At 46.4% G+C, this 17,766-nt stretch overlaps 1 protein-coding gene across 4 annotated transcripts in view; it reads left to right on the top strand.

Moving 5' to 3' along the window:
- Positions 1-1,636: 1,636 nt before the first annotated feature.
- Positions 1,637-17,766, top strand: part of LOC119407172 (phosphatase and actin regulator 4) — a 138,042-nt gene continuing 121,912 nt past the window's right edge. For 3 of the 4 annotated variants that reach the window (XM_049419825.1, XM_037674047.2, XM_037674044.2), the window contains exon 1: positions 1,637-1,792. In XM_049419825.1, coding sequence (XP_049275782.1) covers positions 1,675-1,792 — 118 coding nt within the window. In that variant the 5' untranslated portion in view covers positions 1,637-1,674. Of the gene's footprint in view, positions 1,793-2,679; positions 2,820-17,766 lie in introns of those variants that run through there. The other variant, XM_037674045.2, reaches the window with a different exon arrangement.

Below are 17,766 nucleotides of genomic sequence, written 5' to 3'. Positions count from 1 at the left end.
GAAGCAGTTGTCGGTACTTAGGTAAAAGGAAAAAATCTAGGTACTTTACTACAGTGCTTTACTCTCTCCTAGCAGACCTTTTCAACGAGCGGGAAGACTTGCGCGGGAGTACAAAGGCTGATGTACTCGATTTATGAAGGGTCACGCATATTTACAGCACTAGGGAGCCTTCGTTGAAAAGATTTGTCGACGCGGTGCTCATGTGCACGTGGTTTTGTGGGCTCACGTGGCCAGCTATGTTTACATAGCCACCACTCTGGGTCCCGCTTCCCTCGGCGCTTTCAGAAACCGAAACTGTGAGTGGGCGCTATTAAACCGTCTCCAAATAATTAATGGTCGCGAGCTTGAGCACACGAGCTTGCCAGCCGCGATAAGTGGGTCGCTAGCTACTTATTGCAACCGAAAAAACAAGAATTTTGGTGTAAGTGGTGTCAGTGCTCCTTTAAAGGAGCACTGACGCCAAAATTTTGTATTGTGTGCTTGGTTTAACTATTACAGATTCATTATTATGAAAACGCTAATACGAAAAGTGTGATGAAAAGGCTGAAAAGCGCAACAACACAACTACTTATGTTCCTGATTTTTTTTCAGTATTTTAGTCTCTTTCCGTCACGCCGTTTTCATGATAATATCCGAGAGTGCGCATACAAGTTGGCGGCCGGCATATATACAGTTAAGGCCATACCACACGTACGCGTTGCAGCGCGTCAGCGCGTGGCGTTCGGACGCGGCGCCGCGCCCTCTCCCTATGGAGAGAGAGGGCGCTCAGCTTCGTGTAGCTGCGCGCTGTCGCTGTCAACAGTTGCCCCTTTTTGTGCAAATAAATATTCTCATCCTTACCTTTAATGAAAACGCAGTTGTTGGCTTTCATTAAGGTTGTGTCTAACAACAAGAAAAAAACGATCCCTTATTTCGTTCATCCCTATCTTTGCGACTGTTATCGCAATTATATTCACTAGATGGACTCGCATTACTGTCAGTGTAATCCCGCTTGTCTCATGCGATGTTAGCTGCGCGAAGGCTGCTTTAATGACTACGGGGCACATATATCACATCCGAAAGCGTGAGCGTGGACGCAGTTGTTATAGTAACGAACCGTTCCGTAAAAAGTACGTTTTACTGCGGCGCGGAGATGTCAGGGCACAGAACGAAGAGCTAGTTGCGTTCAAATCAACACCAGCCCGCGTCTCCACATAAGTTTAACGCCTCGACTTTACACAAGCTGGTTTTTAAAACAAACACGACGATTCATAGCAGCCACGGATTACGTTAGCAATGAGAACACATTTGAAACAACCCGCGTAAAATGAAACATAATGTCGTGCCATCTGTCAAACGTTTTAGACATTACTTACCCTTGAAGTGTTTACGAACAAACCCAGATGACGCTACAGTTTTTTCGACGTTGGTGCAGCGGCAATAGCACACGCAACTTTTGAGCAAGCTTTGATCACGCTTTGCGTGTTAAATTAGGTGTTACGTAATTATGTAGCATATCCTTTACAAGTTTTGACATATTTTTGTAACAGGTAAGTAAAGTTGTGCTTCTACCTAGCGTTGTTTATTAAAACTATTGTTGCAGTGCTTGCTAACAAACTCGGTAGATGGCAGCAGCGCTCTGGCGCTCACTTCGGCAGGTTCCGGAAATTTTCGCGTGGGGTTCGGGGGACTGTAATGTCTGCCACGGGCAGCGGATATTTGAAGGTGCGTGAACTTGGACACAGGCGACATCGCAGCAACTCGGACCCACAGGCGACCGCCGAAGCCCTAGCCCAACTTCGCCTTGAAGATGGTGAGCCCTCGTTCCAACACCCATCCCGCGCGCCTTCACCGGCCCGCGCATTGTAGTTTCGCGAGCGTTTTCGTCGGCTTCTTAACGGACTCGTTGATGCTAGGCTTAACGAGTTTTGACAGGTGAATCGGCGGCTCGGGTTTTGCATTTCCCGGCCCCCTGCTCGCACGCAGGTGTGTTTTTTTGCGAGCTGCGCGCTGTGAGGCGCACGTTTGCGCATTGTTTCGCAGCTCTAGCCCCGCCGCATTCCTAAATTTACGCTGCGGCGTCAAGTAATGTGACGCCGAGAGTCGTGTTTATGTGTGTGCACTGCTTCGATGTTTACAACCTGCAACGCTCGGTTCACTTCTCCGTTTTTGTTTGCACTCGTGCTCGCTCGTATGTTGGGCGTCGCGGTAAAAAGCAAATCCTGCGTCGCGCATCTTTACAGACGCGTTTGTTGAATACTGCGCGCTATAACTTCTTGTTTAGCATCTCGGAAACTCGCGTACCGCGTTTCGAGAAGCGAGCCGTCTTTCCTGTATGCGTGAGTGCGCTTGAGCGGCCGGTGTTCTAACTTTGATAGGCTGATATCAGCGGGCATCGCAGCCGCCTTCGCGGCGAAAAACCTCAGGTTCTTTTTCATGTTCCTACCTCACTGGCCTATAACGCAAGTTGCACTTCTGAGAGTAGGGGGGAATCTCTCAAGATAGTAGAAGTGCTTTCCGAGATAACACATTATTTACCTTATCTCTGTGCCTCGAGATAAAAGCTCGCGCCGCGTAATCTCGGAACGGTGACTCTGGCGAAAGTTTGCAGAGTATTCGAGTGACCCCCCCCCCCTCCTTTTCACTACAGCGAAGTAAACAAGAAACAAAATTGGCAGTTCGTCGTGGGGCTTCTTGCGAGTCGGACGTACGAAGTTCTCATTCCTTATAAAAAGTAATCATGGAGTGTTCACCGAAGATCGTGTTTCGCGGAGATGTGGAGGAATCGGCGCAAGTTCGTCGTTATGCCAAGGGCTGCAAGCTGTATTCACTGTGGGCAGGTGAGCCGATTACGTCTTGGAAGATTTTCGACCGCGATTAGGGCGGATACCGACGCCTAACGTCTCTCTCTACGAATACGTGGGTTGGATTTATTTATTATTTTTTCGCAATCCGAACAGGCGCGCGCTCAACTGAACTCCTCTCCCCACACCCCAACATACGAACTTTTCATTATTATTATTTTTTTTTAATCTGTAGAGGCAGGGGCGGCGTACATCGATGTTCTGGCGGATCGCCAGAAGTTATCGCTTACGTCTTCTGCACCTACCTGAAAATGCGCGTACTGTTTCATTTATTCCGTTGGTTCGCGCGTCGTCGCGACGCTGGACATTGGCTAAGCTCTCTCTCGAATGGCATTCGCCTTTTTTTTTGCTTTTTTTTAACTTGTTGCGCAACTTTGTACAGACAGGCGATTTCATTATACATAGGTGCCAGGGCGTCTGGCCAGCAATAGCTAGGTATCAGAATAGCACATAACTATTATGCAAGGTGTGGCATTAGAACAAGAGAGCAGAGCTAGTTGGTTGGTATTCATGTTAAGACTGGGAGTGCTAACACAGATACAAGAGAGAAGTCAAGTTGTCTTGAATGTTGTCTTGACTTCTATGTTGTCTGTGTTTGCATCCCCAGTCCTTTAGCACTTTTTTTTTGTTTTTTTGTGCGTTAGCCCCGTCTTGCCAGTTTTGTTCGGGCACCTTTAGCGCCTGTGCATCTCAAAATCTGGAGCCCTTCATGCTAATGCCAACGTGCTAGTGAACACTTCATTGTGAGTCATAGTTTTCTAGCTCAATAAATTTTAGCCTATGAATCAGCCATGCGAATCGCAATTGTGCAATACCTTCTGTTCTTCCTTGTCAGCATTGCACCGTAGTACATTTCCTTGGATTTCGAAGGCGCGACAAAACTTTCGGGTGCAATGTGCACACAGGGCGCGAAACGGACAATGGAAGACTGAAGCTGCAACAATGGCTAAAAACAATTGTGTTGGCAGACCTTCGGTCACCCTGTCTGAAACATAACTTACCTAGGATGTGCAGAAGGTGACTAGCTGTGTTAACCTTTGATAGTGTGCCTTACTGAAATGTCCATTCTTGCCTTTGTGAGCACGCTTTGGCACTTGCATCCGTGATCATGTAGGCATACGATATGTGCTTATGAAAGTGAAGTTCATTTCGCAGTCAGCGCTTGTCTCTGCAATTCCTTTCCATTATTTTGTATGCACTCGTGCTGTGGGCATCATCGTGGAATACATAGCACTATTCCAAGAACGAAAAACGGAGGATTTATCAAGGGCTTGTTTCTTTTTGTTAGAGTAGTTATACAGTATGCTGTATGTGGAAAGGAATTAAATGGATGGCCCTGCCACAGTGGTCTAGTGGTTATGGCGCTCGGCTGCTGGCCCGAAGGTCGCGGGATCGAATCCCGGCCGCGGCGGCTGCATTTTCGATGGAGGCGAAAATGTTTGAGGCCCGTGTACTTAGATTAAGGTGCACGTTAAAGAACCCCAGGTGGTCGAAATTTCGGGAGCCCTCCACTACGACGTCTCATAATCATATCCGGGGTTTTGGCACGTTAAACCCCAGATATTGTTATTATTATTATTAAAGTGGATGAAAAATCAATTTTCCGCAAGTAGGGACTGAACCTACAACATTCGGATAGCACATCCGATGCTTTATTGGGTATTTATGTTTGTGTAATCCTGGGGCCGTTAGAAAGCGCCGCTCACAGCCATGACGGCAAGTGGGGAGCACTTCGTTGTTGCCAGCTGGCAATACAATACTCTTCCAGTCTCTCATCTTGTGTCAAGCAGATCTGTGCATCGAGTTATTGTTTTGAAGGCCTTTCCGTGTCCTGTGGTTTGACGTGAAACTCATTGCGAGGGGCTTGCATATTCTTTAAGCTGGGCCGTCATTCTCGCTAATCAGCCGTATGTTTTAACTTCGATGTCGTTTCGGTTTTTATCTTTCGCATATCTCGGTGGGGCACGTCGTCGAAGCACGAACAAAGGGGGGGACGCATTTGTCAGCCTGCCATTGCCTTTTTGTCTAGTGACTCTTGTGTACCTTTCACATCAGCCAGGATAGTAACATCTTAATCTTGCTCTGTCTGCTTTGCTGGAGCGTGAACTTTGGTTTCCACTACCCCAGCTGATATTACTCGTGCTCTCGTTATACGCAAGAGAGGGTTTCGCTTTGAGGTGCACAGTTCAGACGGCCGTTGCATTGTTGGATGACGGATTGTGCTTCTCGTTGAAATCCATTGTACACGATTGCTCGACTTGAAAGGAACAGTTTGTTGCAAGAAGTACTCGTGTCACGTATTTGGATACCCGTTTCAAACCCTTTAGCAACGTTTTTGTATCTTGATCTGTGCTGGGTCGAAACTTGGTGAATGCTGTTTTTCGTTCCTTGTTCTACACTCTCGTGTGTGCATTGTTGTATGACTACTGAGCAGACGTATTGCACCTCTGGTTTTTCATTCCTATTAAAATTTTGCACGTTGGCTGTCGTATCTTGCGTCCTCATTGACATTGCGTACGATTGCTGCTTTTTGAGCCTCCATCGTGCGCAGCAAGCCAGAGTTCTGACGCAGCTGTTGCTGCTCGTGGTGTACTAGCTTATTTATGTGCTCATGCCTTCCTCTCGCACTTACTGGACTTCCAATGCTTTAAAAGCACCAGCTGAGAGGAGCATTTGCTGCTTTACTTTGATACAGGGAAAGAAGATTGAGTATGTAACCAGTCACTCTTCTTAACAGTGTTAGTGTTTAACTAACACTGTTAGACAAGCTAGCTAGTTGGTTATTGCTAGGCGTCATCAAGCCGCTGACGACAACTAGATGCTAAATAGATCTCATTGAGATCTATTTAGCAGGAGTTACTTCAGCTTGCCTAGATTCATGAACAATGCTCATGCAAAATTGGGCGATTTTCAAAGAGAACTCATCTACAGTGTTGATGTTTTCTCTCTGTCTTGTTGTTATTCTGTGTTCATTTCGTGTTTCGCAAGTTGCAGCACGTTTCACGGCAGTTTAAAGCCTGGAAGGAGGATCTTCTCGTTCAACTGTATTTTCCATCGCAGTTTGCTTACGAGCTTTGATAATCGTTCCTTTCCTGCTGCTTCCCACAATTAAGCTTTTCCATGAATGTCTAGGGTTCTAAGCGATTCAGCAGCTGTTCCTTGCGCAAAGGAGCATACATGGTGTGCTCGCAAACACCGTTTGCCTAGAGTGTAAACAGCCGTTATCCTGTGTACTATATTTAGGCTTTCAGGACTGTTTTCGACCAGAAGGTTTGCAATAACACCGTGAAACCTTGCTAGGGATGCGAAGCCACACAAAACCCTCATCCATGAGTGACGGTTAAATATGGCCTTAGTTCTGAGCCTCCTAATTAGCCTCGCCCGCCTGAATGTTGTTTGCTAGCAGAGTTCTAGATTGCAACGTTGCATTCATACCCCGTTGCGTAGTTATGTTCTTGCATCTTTTTACTGGCTATGTTACTGTAGGGAAGTGTAATTTTTACGGATGCTTTCCAGCTGCATAAATCAAGTTGTGCAGGCGTGCTTGTACATAGATTCCGTTGAAGTTTGCTCTGTGTGAGCACATGAATAAATTTTGCATTCTCTGTAGCAGGCTTGCAGACAGTGACAAATGGTTTCTTGTTTTTCAAAGATATACGTGAAAACTCCTTAACTAGGTTGGAAGTTTTAACTGTCTGTCACATCCCATGACACACATTCATGCAGTTGCATTCCTCAACTTTAATTCATTATTTCAGGCCATGTTTGTTTCTAGACTTGGAGAGTTGGTATTGTCGCATTGAATAAGCCTAGAACAGACAATTTTTTTTTTTGCACGGTTACGTGTACGTCTGCTGGCCTGAGGCAAAGTTGTAAAATCTGAGTTGAGTTTTTCATCATTCACATATGCGTGTAGTCACGTTTTTCATCATTCATGTGTCTAGAATTAAGAAAAGTAAGTGCTGCTGACTTTTCAAAAGGTTTTAATTACTAACACTACAATGGAACATTAAATGAGTTATTGTGATAAGATGTCGGGCTTCTCAGTGCAGTGCTAACTGCATAGGCGTCTTATGCAGACACCTTTTCAGTTTGTGATGCGTTTGGGGAGTTTGATCGATATGACAAATGTCGCCTCACGTGAGCCAACATGCTCATGAAAGAATTGTTCAATAAAGGAGTGCCTTGTCACTTCATCCTATCGATACTTAGTTGTAGTTTGTAATTGCGGTATTGCCTCCATTAATTGAAATTTGGTCATGACTAGAGCTCTTAGCAAATAATTCTGCTATATTTAGGCACAGAACAATCGCAGAACATTTGGTTCCGCTCATGTTCATTATTCTTCAGTCAAGCTGGTGTTTCATTTGAGAGAGTGGGGGTGGTGGTCGCTGGCGAAATCATGCTAATGGATTTTCAAACCTCGCAACTGGTCTGTGCGTGCTGCACAATCTCTCGCGGTCGGCGTCATAAATCCATCCTTGCCTTGAGGACGAAGCAAATGATAATGAATGGAAAACGAATTGAATCCATGCATGGCTGTAAATTAAGATTGATTGTATATGAGCCCTGCAGTCCGTAGGTGTGCGTAGGGAATGTAAGGAAGAAGTTACTCTAAGCCACTTTCATCCAGCTTGCTTTTTGCATGGGTGTTTGATTTTAGCTAACAAAAATGGATCATTGTCAGATTAAAAAGATAACCGTAACGAAGGGAACGAATTAATAATAAAAATAACGGGTCTCCGATTTGGGGTTTGTGCACTTCTAACCGTCTCACCAATTCAGTGCAGTACAGCCGAATACAGTGCCATACTAATAAAGGTGTCACATTTAGTAGTACACTGCTGAGCACTGCTAAAGGTGCTGTACTAAAGGTACCACACCGAAGGTGTTTACCAATCGGAAGCTCAGACTGTAGGCTTTAGAACGTGGGTTGGCTGAATCTTGTCCGCTGCCAATTCGTGCCTGATAATCCCGTGCAACTGGCGCTTGGCATGAAAGATAGGCGTCGGAGGCAAGGTGAGAGCACTTGATAGCTAGGGTTGGCTATCAAGCTAGTCCGCCTTTTTCATTTTCCGGTGCTGCCCTGTGCCGTTTTGGTAGGGGTTCGGTAGGGTGCGGGACAACCGGTATTCCCAGAAGCAAAGCCTCCGAGATAAAAGAGACGTTTCGCGACTGTTCCGCTAGGGAAGCGCGCATGCGCAGGGGCGTCGGGAAAAAAGGCGGATTGAAGGTAACTAAAGACATGCCGAAGCACTGCTCACGCATTTAACGAGATATCGCCACTGAACTTAAGGTCTCTGAAGCTTTTGATTCTCGTAAACGTGATCCGTAGCGTAAAAAACAAAACAAAAAAAAAACAATCGGGATCCTTTGTTCTGTCAGGAAAATGGGGATAAGTGAAGCTTGTCGGGGGGGTGGGGGGGGTGGGGCTGACATACTATTCTTTCTTTCTTTCTTTCTTTCTTTCTTTCTTTCTTTCTTTCTTTCTTTCTTTCTTTCTTTCTTTCTTTCTTTCTTTCTTTCTTTCTTCTTCTTTCTTTCTTTCTTTCCCCGGTAGAAGCGAAACGGCTCTGATTGGTTTCTTCCAGCTTTTATTTCTTACCGTTAACTGCATTTAACTATCCAAATCAGCAGTCCTAACTCATAATACTTCTATGTAGCTTTGGCCGCACTGCATGGAATTGTTGACTCGTTCGTTGGCTTGGCGCGACACGTAGCGTTCGGCGAACTGCATCGGAGGAGGTTGGCGAGACGACAGTTTAATCTCGTTCATGTTCCTTCTTCTTTTTTTTTTTTTTTTTTCATCGGGCTCTAAAATTAAAAGCACCTGCCACCGGCTCTCGAGAGATCTTCCCTGCGGTTTAAAAGCCACCGATTCTTTCATTTTATTCTTCTGACTTTTTTCTTGCGCTTCAGCTGGCGGGGGGCTTTATATTACTCACGCTGCCGCGGGCTGTCGTTTTTCATAGTCTCCTCGGCAGCTCGGAGCTGGTTTACGCCCATTAACTGCGGTTGCGACGGTGATTGGGGCCTCTAGCTTGCTACCTGCGCTACTGCCGCGGCGGCAATGGCTTTGCGGGCTGTGCATTTTTAGGCTTTTTTCCCCCGTTTTCGTTTTTGATGCTGTCATTTTTGAAGCCGTGTCGCCCTTCATTCTTCGTATCTGTCTGTCTGTCTGTCTGTCTGTCTGTCTGTCTGTCTGTGTATTATCTGACTGTCTGTCTATCTGTCTGTCAGTCTGTCTGTTAATCTAATCTATCTGAAAGTGAACTTAGACAATTAACAAACAAAACAAGTCGTTTACTACCATTACGGCCGGCGGAACGGCTGGTGGACCGGCATCAGAGGCCGGTCCCCCAGCCGTATGTGTGTGTGTGCATATATATATATATATATATATATATATATATATATATATATATAATATATATATATATATATATATATATATATATATATATATATATATATATAACTCTAGCTTTGTCCTTCGTTGCTCCAGTTAAGAATTCCCCCTCCCCTGTTTCTTTTTTTCTTTTTTGAGGGGGGGGGGGCGGAGGTCCAGGTGTAATCGAAATGGAAACTGGAGATATATTTCTTCTTTTTTTTTTTTTGCCAGGCGGGTAGCGTCTGGTGCACCTCCGAGTGAAATCTTGATTGAATGGGACTCGGATTACTCGGAAATATTGGCTCCGTCTCGTTTCGTAATGCAATTTTGAGAGCGCTTTGTCGCTCAGACATGTACTGGGATAAACGAGCCTCATAGTAAACAGCTGTCACGTCGTAAAATGTGTGTGTGTGTGTGTGTGTGTGTGTGTGTGTGTGTGGTGTGTGTGTGTGTGTATAAATATATATATATATATATATATATATATATATATATATATATATATTCTAATAAATGAAATTCTGCGTCGGCGTCGCTGCATCGTCGGATTTCGAGTTGATGTCATCCGGCGGTGTCGCCCTTACTGGAAAAAAACTGACGTACCTGTATCCAATTTTTTTCGCGCTCAGTAGGGGAAATGTGCGCGTATATTGAAGTTGAAGTGGTTTACGAGCAGCTTTTCGTTCTCGTTCCGGCAGTTTTGCGTTACATTTTAAGTTCACACAATTCTGGAAACGAATTCTCATCTGGGCCCTGAAGCTCTTTCGGATCCGACATTTGATGTTGGTAAATGGGGGGGGGGGGGGGGGGGGGGGGGGGGGAGCCCGGCGTTAAATTATATATATAGTTCCCTGCTTGTGTAGAATAGAATGAACCGCTATGTTTGCCTGCAACCCTCTCGGTTCTTTCTTGTTGTTTCTTAGAGGCCCTTTTTAGTGTAGCAGACCCTCCTGGGAACGCATTTTGTCTCTCTAAAACTACCGTGTCGCAGTGGCTGGGTTTACGGTGCTTTCGTTTTCACCGTCTATGATTTCTTACAGCCGTTTTCATATATAAATAAAAAACAAATGAAAATACAATCAAGATACGAAATTTCAGAACATCTCAACATCGGGAAAAATATAATTAATACTAGCAATAATGGCATTCATACAGAAATACAAAAAATCTCAGCACTTATGAGGAACACAATTTAAAAATCAAGTGCTAGGTCTGACGAGATGGGCGAACGATTGATTTTCCGCATTAACGTCTCCTGAGGTAACTTATTCATAATGAAAAAGCATGGGGAATGATGAGTACTGATGAACGTTAAATGACTGAATGGTTTGTCTAACTGTCTTATTATGATGATAACACTAAGCCACGGGCGGGTTAGTTATGTAACGATTGGGTGGGATTTTAAATTGACATGGTACAATTGATAGGTGAATTTCAATCGAAGACTTTCTACGATGAGCGAGTGTCTTCAATTTGCTTCTCGCGAAGGGCAGAAACGCTTGCAAAACGAGAGTAGCTAGAATAAATGAATCTTCTGAGCAGGTTTTGGACCCTCTCTATTTTTTTAATTAAGATTTTTGATACGGGGCCCAGATCAGTCTGCATTTCTACTAGGCCTGATAGTGCTCTGTAAGCTATGTGGATAATGCTGCCGTTCACGTATGTATGTCGCGTATTCAACGTATAATGCGCGCTCACTTTGTGTGCGGCTGACCCGAAGGTCGCGGGATCGAATCCCGACCGCGGCGGCCGCATTTTCTATCTAGGCGAAAGAGATTGAGGCCCCTGCACTTTGATTTAATTGCACGTTATAGAACCCCAGGCGGTCGAAATTTCCGGAGCCCTCCACTACGGCGTCCTACATGATCATATCGTCGTTTTGGGACGTTAAACCCCAACAATATTCATTCTTTATGTGCACCCCCCCCCCCTCCGCTTTTTTTTTCTCACACAATTCCTCGTCTGAAGCCTGTGAGGTATTTTTAAACAATTAAATGAATAATAAGTTACCGGCATTGCTCCAACCTTGGCGTTGTTTACGAATTTAGCCGGGGACACGCCTACGCAAATCCGGTATAGGTCTTTTTTTTTGTCTCGGCGAAAATAAAGGGACGGTCCCCTCCTCTCTGCCCGTCCACTTTTGCATGACAATCAAGCGCCGCGCGCCACTCACTCCGTTGAAAAGGTTAGGCCATGTGTTGTCGCTTTAAGTGCACCGGGGTGTTTGGTGGGCACTTATACAATGGTCTGGCGCATCGCGTTTGGAGTTTAGGAGCGGCTGGGCGGCGCGTCTTCTGTCGAGAGTCCACTTAAGCGGCTCGGTCAGATGCATTCGAGGTTCTGAGCGGGGCGGTGCAGCGGGTTGGAGTTTAAAGGGTGAATCGCCTCAGACATTAAAGTTTAGATGACAAGCTTGTTGTTTGTTGGACATCTAAGGAAGGGGTAAAAACGTGCGGGGGATATGAGGGGGGAGGGGGGGGGGACTTTGGCACGGCGGACGCAACGTGAGAAGCAGGTGGATCTGATTTATATGTTCATCATTTTCATTTACTTCTGCTTATAGACAAAATGCAATACACGGCATAGAGGTTAAGGGGGTTCGGACGCGAAATTTCTTTTTTTTTTTTTCGTCAAGTGCAAGGCCGAGACCGCCTCTGTAGAATTGTATTTTGGAGCGAAGTCAGATTCGAAAATTAGTTAGTGCTCCATTAAAGGCCGAATCCCATCAGTGTTACCTTTGATGTTTAAAGGGCCCCTCACCAGGCCACATAGCAAATTTTAGTTAGACGCCGGAAGTTAATGTGTGCCGAATGAAGAGCAGTATGCCGCAAGAATTTTTCAAATCGGTTCATTACGAGCTGAGAAAAACAATAATTTCTAGCGGCGCGAACCATGATGCGAGGAGGCGGGGTTTAGAACCTTGGCCACTCGCCCCGTGTAGCCTTCGCAAGCCAAATCCCTTCCCTGCCCTCTTCACTTGACACATACGCATGAACACGTCATGCGCATGCACGGTCACGTGCGCATGACGTGCCCGAGCCAGCCCGAGCACGCGAGCGGCGTTGCACGGCCGCTACCTTTTTTTTATGTAGCGGCCATGGGCCGTTTTGTCGGCGTTCTCTGTGGGTGTACTGCCTGTCTCTGCGGGACGGGCATGAAAGTTGAGGACATTTGTACGGGCACGAGAGTGGCGGTATCATGAGCCAGTGCCGCATTAAACGTTTCCTTGGACGCCGTAGAATAAACGAGCATAATGAGTGCTCGAAACGCGCTAGAACATTACTTTCGTTTCCAGGGCTGGCGTCTGCTCGATGCGCTAACCGCGGGGACACGAACGCATGGAAAAGGAAGACACATTAGCCCCGCATGTCGCTGCAATTCACGAAAAAAAAAAATGAAAAAGACGCACACATTCCCTTTGTGTGTCTCATTATTTCTCTCAAGTTTTATTAATCTATTCAAGCAACAAATTACACAAACTACACATGTCGTGTCAAATAATTATCGCAGCGTCACGTGCTACTGTTGGCGACGTCAGAGCACAGTCGTCTACGTAGAGGAGCGACGTCACAGCACTACCATCTACGTAGGGCCATTTTTTCATGTACGTCATCCCCTCATTCTCTAAAGCGCGCGCCCGCGAGAGGAAGAGCAAGCAGCGTTCACCTTGAAATTTGACCCATTTCCGCGGCGCGTAGCGTCGCAAATTTTGGCAGACGTGATCGTGGACGCCCAGTGTATGCATTGCGCTCGTTAGCTCAAAATTGTCAAACCTGGTGAGGGGCCCTTTAAAGAAGCTGATTGTTTGTCGGACGTTATGGGAAGGTTTAATGAAAGTAGGGGTGGGGACTGACACTGTTGGCGTAACGTCAGTATTAGCTGCATCTGATTTATTTGTACATTTAGTTCTTCGGAAAGAGCGATAGAGTGCAATAAGAGGTGTTAACCGGACTGAGAGCTATCCCTGCAGGGGGAAAGGGAATATAAAATAAAGGCACCATGAGAGAGGGGCTTCACTTAACACATATATCAGATACATCAGTACAACAGCTACATCAGACACGGGTACTTATCAGGTACTGGATGGTATTTAATAAGCATAATAATGGTCTAAGCGTACACATACCCTCGCGGGAAAAGCTTGCGGGGTAATGCGGGGTGTTATTTGCAAGACTGCAGTGTTGGGGCCCAAAAAGGTGTTTTCTCTTGTGTTTTTTTTTCTTTTTTTTTCTATAATTTCATCATCACGCTAGGCGTGTCTTTCGTTTCTCTTCACGATGTTCTCTCCGGTCGGACTTGAGATTTCGTCAGATTCTCTGAAGTTTCGTGAAACTCCGAGATCGAGCGCGGCAAACATCGAACGTGCTAGATTCGGAGGCCGTGTAGTGCAAGGTGACCTTGAAAAACGTCCCCCCCCCTTCTTGTTTTTTTTTTTGTTCCCTGTTATCGCTGTCACTCCCACTTCCGGTCACCGCCCTCTCGACACTCCTCAACCCATTTTACAAAAAAAAAAAAAAAATGATTGTACCTTTTTTTCTCAGCTTAGCGGAAAGTGGTGCGTGGGCGGGTTGGTAATACGATGCACAGACAAGAGTTTCTCTCTCAGTCATCGCTGTTCTCTTACAGTCTCGTGTATTATCGTCTATCCCGCGTTTTCCGACAGCCCCTCCCCCCCGCCCCCTTTCACTTTCTAGTGGAAAGTATAAACTGTTTTGGGCGGGGCTTTTAATATGATCTCCGGACAAGTGTTTCTCTCTCAATCGCTGTTCTCTTGCAATCTCGTGTCGTATATCCCGCGTTTCCTGACACCCCCATACCGCTTCCCCCCCCCCCCCCCCCTCACTACCCCTGCTCAACACACGCACGTCGTTTCGACACATCCTGTCAGCAGGGGGCGGCACCGTCACGTCGTCGTATTGTTGTCGCGCGTCTCGTCTCGTTTTGCAAGTGAAAACGTTTTTCAGAGCGCATCAAGATGCGCAAGAAAGCTTTACCGAGTAAGCTAAAAGAATGAAAAGCAGCGTCTCACGTCAATAGATGACGATCATCATCTCCCGCGTTTCTCGCGTTTTTTATTTGCTTATTCTTTTCGTCTCATTTTCGTTTTCTCACTTCACGAACGTTTTCACGCCGTATTGATGCCGGAACATTTTTTCCGTCGCTCAGGCGTCGGGGGACACGTCTCTGTCGATTTCGGATCGAGCGTGTTAAACTACCGTACGTGTTTCTTTTTTGTTTGTTTGTTTTCGCTTCTCAATCTGTACTGTCTTCAGAAGTTGCACCATGCATGACTGAAGGCTTTCGAAAGTTCGTTTTTTGCTTAACTGCGAGCTCGCATCTGACGAAAGAGCTTCTCTAGGACGTGTCTTCCTTTGTTTCTCTCTCTCTCTTTTCATTATTTTTATTTTGCATGCGAGGATGTATTCCAGCGTGCGTACGCGTTGTCCTGTGTAAGTTGAGGACCCGTCGAGCCTCACTGCTTTTTTTCTTCTTCTTCTTCTTCTCCTGCTTCCACTCAGATACAAGGTTCGTGTAGTGATGAACTTCAACGTTAGTAGTGTTTACGTAGGAAGGAGTCTGGCTAGGTTCGCCCACCCTTCTACTCAATCATTGGCAACTCGATCATTAGACAGAGGCAACTCATTTGGGTTGATTGATTGGCTTGATTGAGGCAAGATCAGTGCACGTTTGACGTCAGTGCTCGTTGAAGGGGGCCTTGCAACGTATTTTCTTGAAAGAACGTTAGAGCTTAGGCACGTTGGTATTCCAACGTATTTTCGACCGCCTTCTATAGCACTGGCGTGTGTGTGTGTGTGTGTGTGTGTGTGTGTGTGTGTGTGTGTGTGTGTGTGTGTCTGCAGTTCGAGCAGTAGCTGGCTTCCCTGTTGAGTTAAAATTACAACTGCTTCGTTCTCGGCACTCTAGCTTGCCTAACGATATCGTCGCGTTGCACGGTGCAAGAAAAAAGCGACGAAAACGAAATGCTATATTTGTGTTGCTGAGCACCTTTTCAGTGAGTGAGCGAATTGAGCCAGCAAGAGACAACACTAGGCAAACATTGCATTGACGTCACCAAATAAGCTCGTCGGTGTCGTATTGCGTCCAGCGCGGTGAAAGTGCTCGGTTTATTGACAAGCGCGCTGAGAGCTGCGTATGTCGACTACAAGATGACTCACGTGACGTCATGCGAGTACCTCCTCGTGCGCGTCGTCTGGCTTCCGTGTACAGAAGCAGACGTACTATCGTGAGCAATATGAGCTCGAACACGCGAGCGCTTGGCCAATAGCCTCGAACCCTACCTCGGCCGATTCGCAGCGGCCGCTGTCGGAAACAAAGTGGAAAGGGCGCTGCGCTTCCACTAGCTGTTGACACTCCCGCCGCGATATATCGTTGCTGCAAAACGGCAGCTGATAGCGTGTCAGTGGCCACTAGAAGGGATATGAATTCACATCAATGCGCACAGCCACACCCATTGAACCATCAGGCTGCTGAGATATCAGTTGTGACGTAGCCTGCCGTAATGCACAGGTCATGCTTGTATTATAACTTTGTGGTGTTGGCTGGGCATTTCGATACGCCTCGTTTATTTACTTTGTTTTTCGTGCAATTTTTTTGGCGTTATCATTGGTAGCGGTCGATGGCACTGAATCAGCTGTCATTTCGCAGCAACGCTAGCGAAGCGGGAGTGCCAACAGTTAGCGGAAGAGCGCCCCTCCTTTCCGCTCCGGTTTCGGCAGCGTCATCCACGTATCACGTTATCTCGGTTTTGAGGCTATTTGCCACGCGGTCGCGCGTTCGAGCTCATATTGCTCACGACAGTACGTACAGTCAGCCTCAAAAGCTTAGAGACCACTATACGCCTGAGAAAACTTTGAGTTTCCCAGCAATTTTGGACTGTATTCGGTCGAACTGCACAGTATACGTAGAGAGCGCGTTTTATGAACAGGCCGGAAAGCTAAATTCGAGGCTTGCTGTCGAAGCAGTGGACATATTCAGCTTGAGAAGAGCTATAAGGTCTGCTGGTTGTTCATTCATCTTCGCTAAGCTAACACAAGACACACAGTAAAGAACGAAAAAAAAAATCGTCGGGTGTCCCGTATTTCTTTCGTTTTGTACTGTGTCTGTCTTCGCTTAGCGCAAATTTGAAGATGAAAAAAACTCGCAGGGTCCCCTATGCATTCACCTAAGACGACTCCAAGGCGAAAACCATCTTCTTTTGCTTCTCAGTCGATGCGTTTATCCTGCCTCGCTACCTTCTGAAAGGTTTCTGCACCTAACGTGGTTTTACACCGCCTCCATGATCGGAGGCACCTAGGCTGGTTTTGCACTGCCTCCGTGATCGGCCCGGCTTTGGCCAAGCAAGGATGTCATGTGGTGACGTCGCATGATGGCGTCACAAATTTCGGCTGTCTGTGACGTTATGATGACGTCATCACGTGATGGTGAATTTTTTTTTTTTTTTTTTGCATCACTCGTGTTGATGCCTCCGATGCGGGACGCCGGTCAATTTTCGCGTTTGGTGAGGCGTCCAAGGCTTTCGCCTTAACATTCAGCCTTTTCTTGCGCGGTGTGGTTCCTAAACGTTTGACGCTGGCTGTTCATACGTCGTTGCAGCGTTTGCTTATGGCGCGTACGCGTAGTAGTCGAGGCTTTATGCGCTTCTTCCCCCGCTTATATGTTTTTTCCCAAGCTACCGCGGTGTTGTGTAAACATTTGCGTTCGATAGCGGGCGCTCCCTTGGAGGTTGCCGCGGAGTGTCGTCATTGGCTGCTCTCGTGTGTGATGCGCACCGCGCAGATAGCGAGGAGAAAAAAAAATAAAAGGAATAATAATACAAAAAAAGTTCCGCTTCCGGAATTGCGGTCTTCACTCTTGCAGCAGGACGCTGACTCACATGTTGGCGCCTTCCACTGGGGCTCCTGTCTGTCTCGTGATGTATTTATTGCCGAGCTATCTCGTCTATATGTGAAAAGCGGAACCGTCGACGGTACTATGGAGTACCCTTCTTTTCTGGCCGCGTGATGTACTCGTGAGGAAATAACAGGCTTTCGTGTCGTGTTTGCAACGTGATTGACGTGTACTGATCGCCTATGGTCTGCTGCTCCGCGGGGCTGGCTCTTCAGAAGCTGCTCAGCATTGCAGGTTGAGGGGAGGGTGGTGGGCGGTATTACAAAACCTTTGCTAATTAAGTTTCCAAACTTATTAGTGGGAGGGAAAAGGAGAGTGGTGAGGGAAGTACCAATGCATTTGACTGAACAGGAACAACATAGCTTACGCCTCCGAGTCGTCGTGGGCGAATGCATATAAGGGGCCGTGTAATCTTATTTGTTAACAGTGTCAATTATTAGCCTAACTAAATTAGACGTGTGTGTGTGTATATAGTATAGCATTGTGACCGCTGAGTCTACACTGCAGACTTAGTGGCCACGATGAAACCACGAATTCTGACAGCATATTCTGTCTGTGCTGAAAGTTGTTGGCTCTTCTGGGGTTAACTGGCCATTTCGTTTCGATATTTAATTCGCTTATTTA

The sequence above is a fragment of the Rhipicephalus sanguineus genome, chromosome 10, assembly GCF_013339695.2.
Source record: "Rhipicephalus sanguineus isolate Rsan-2018 chromosome 10, BIME_Rsan_1.4, whole genome shotgun sequence".
NCBI classification, from domain to species: domain Eukaryota; kingdom Metazoa; phylum Arthropoda; class Arachnida; order Ixodida; family Ixodidae; genus Rhipicephalus; species Rhipicephalus sanguineus.
The sequence above is the reverse complement of the archived record's forward strand: the minus strand, read 5'-3'. Positions and strand labels throughout refer to the sequence as shown.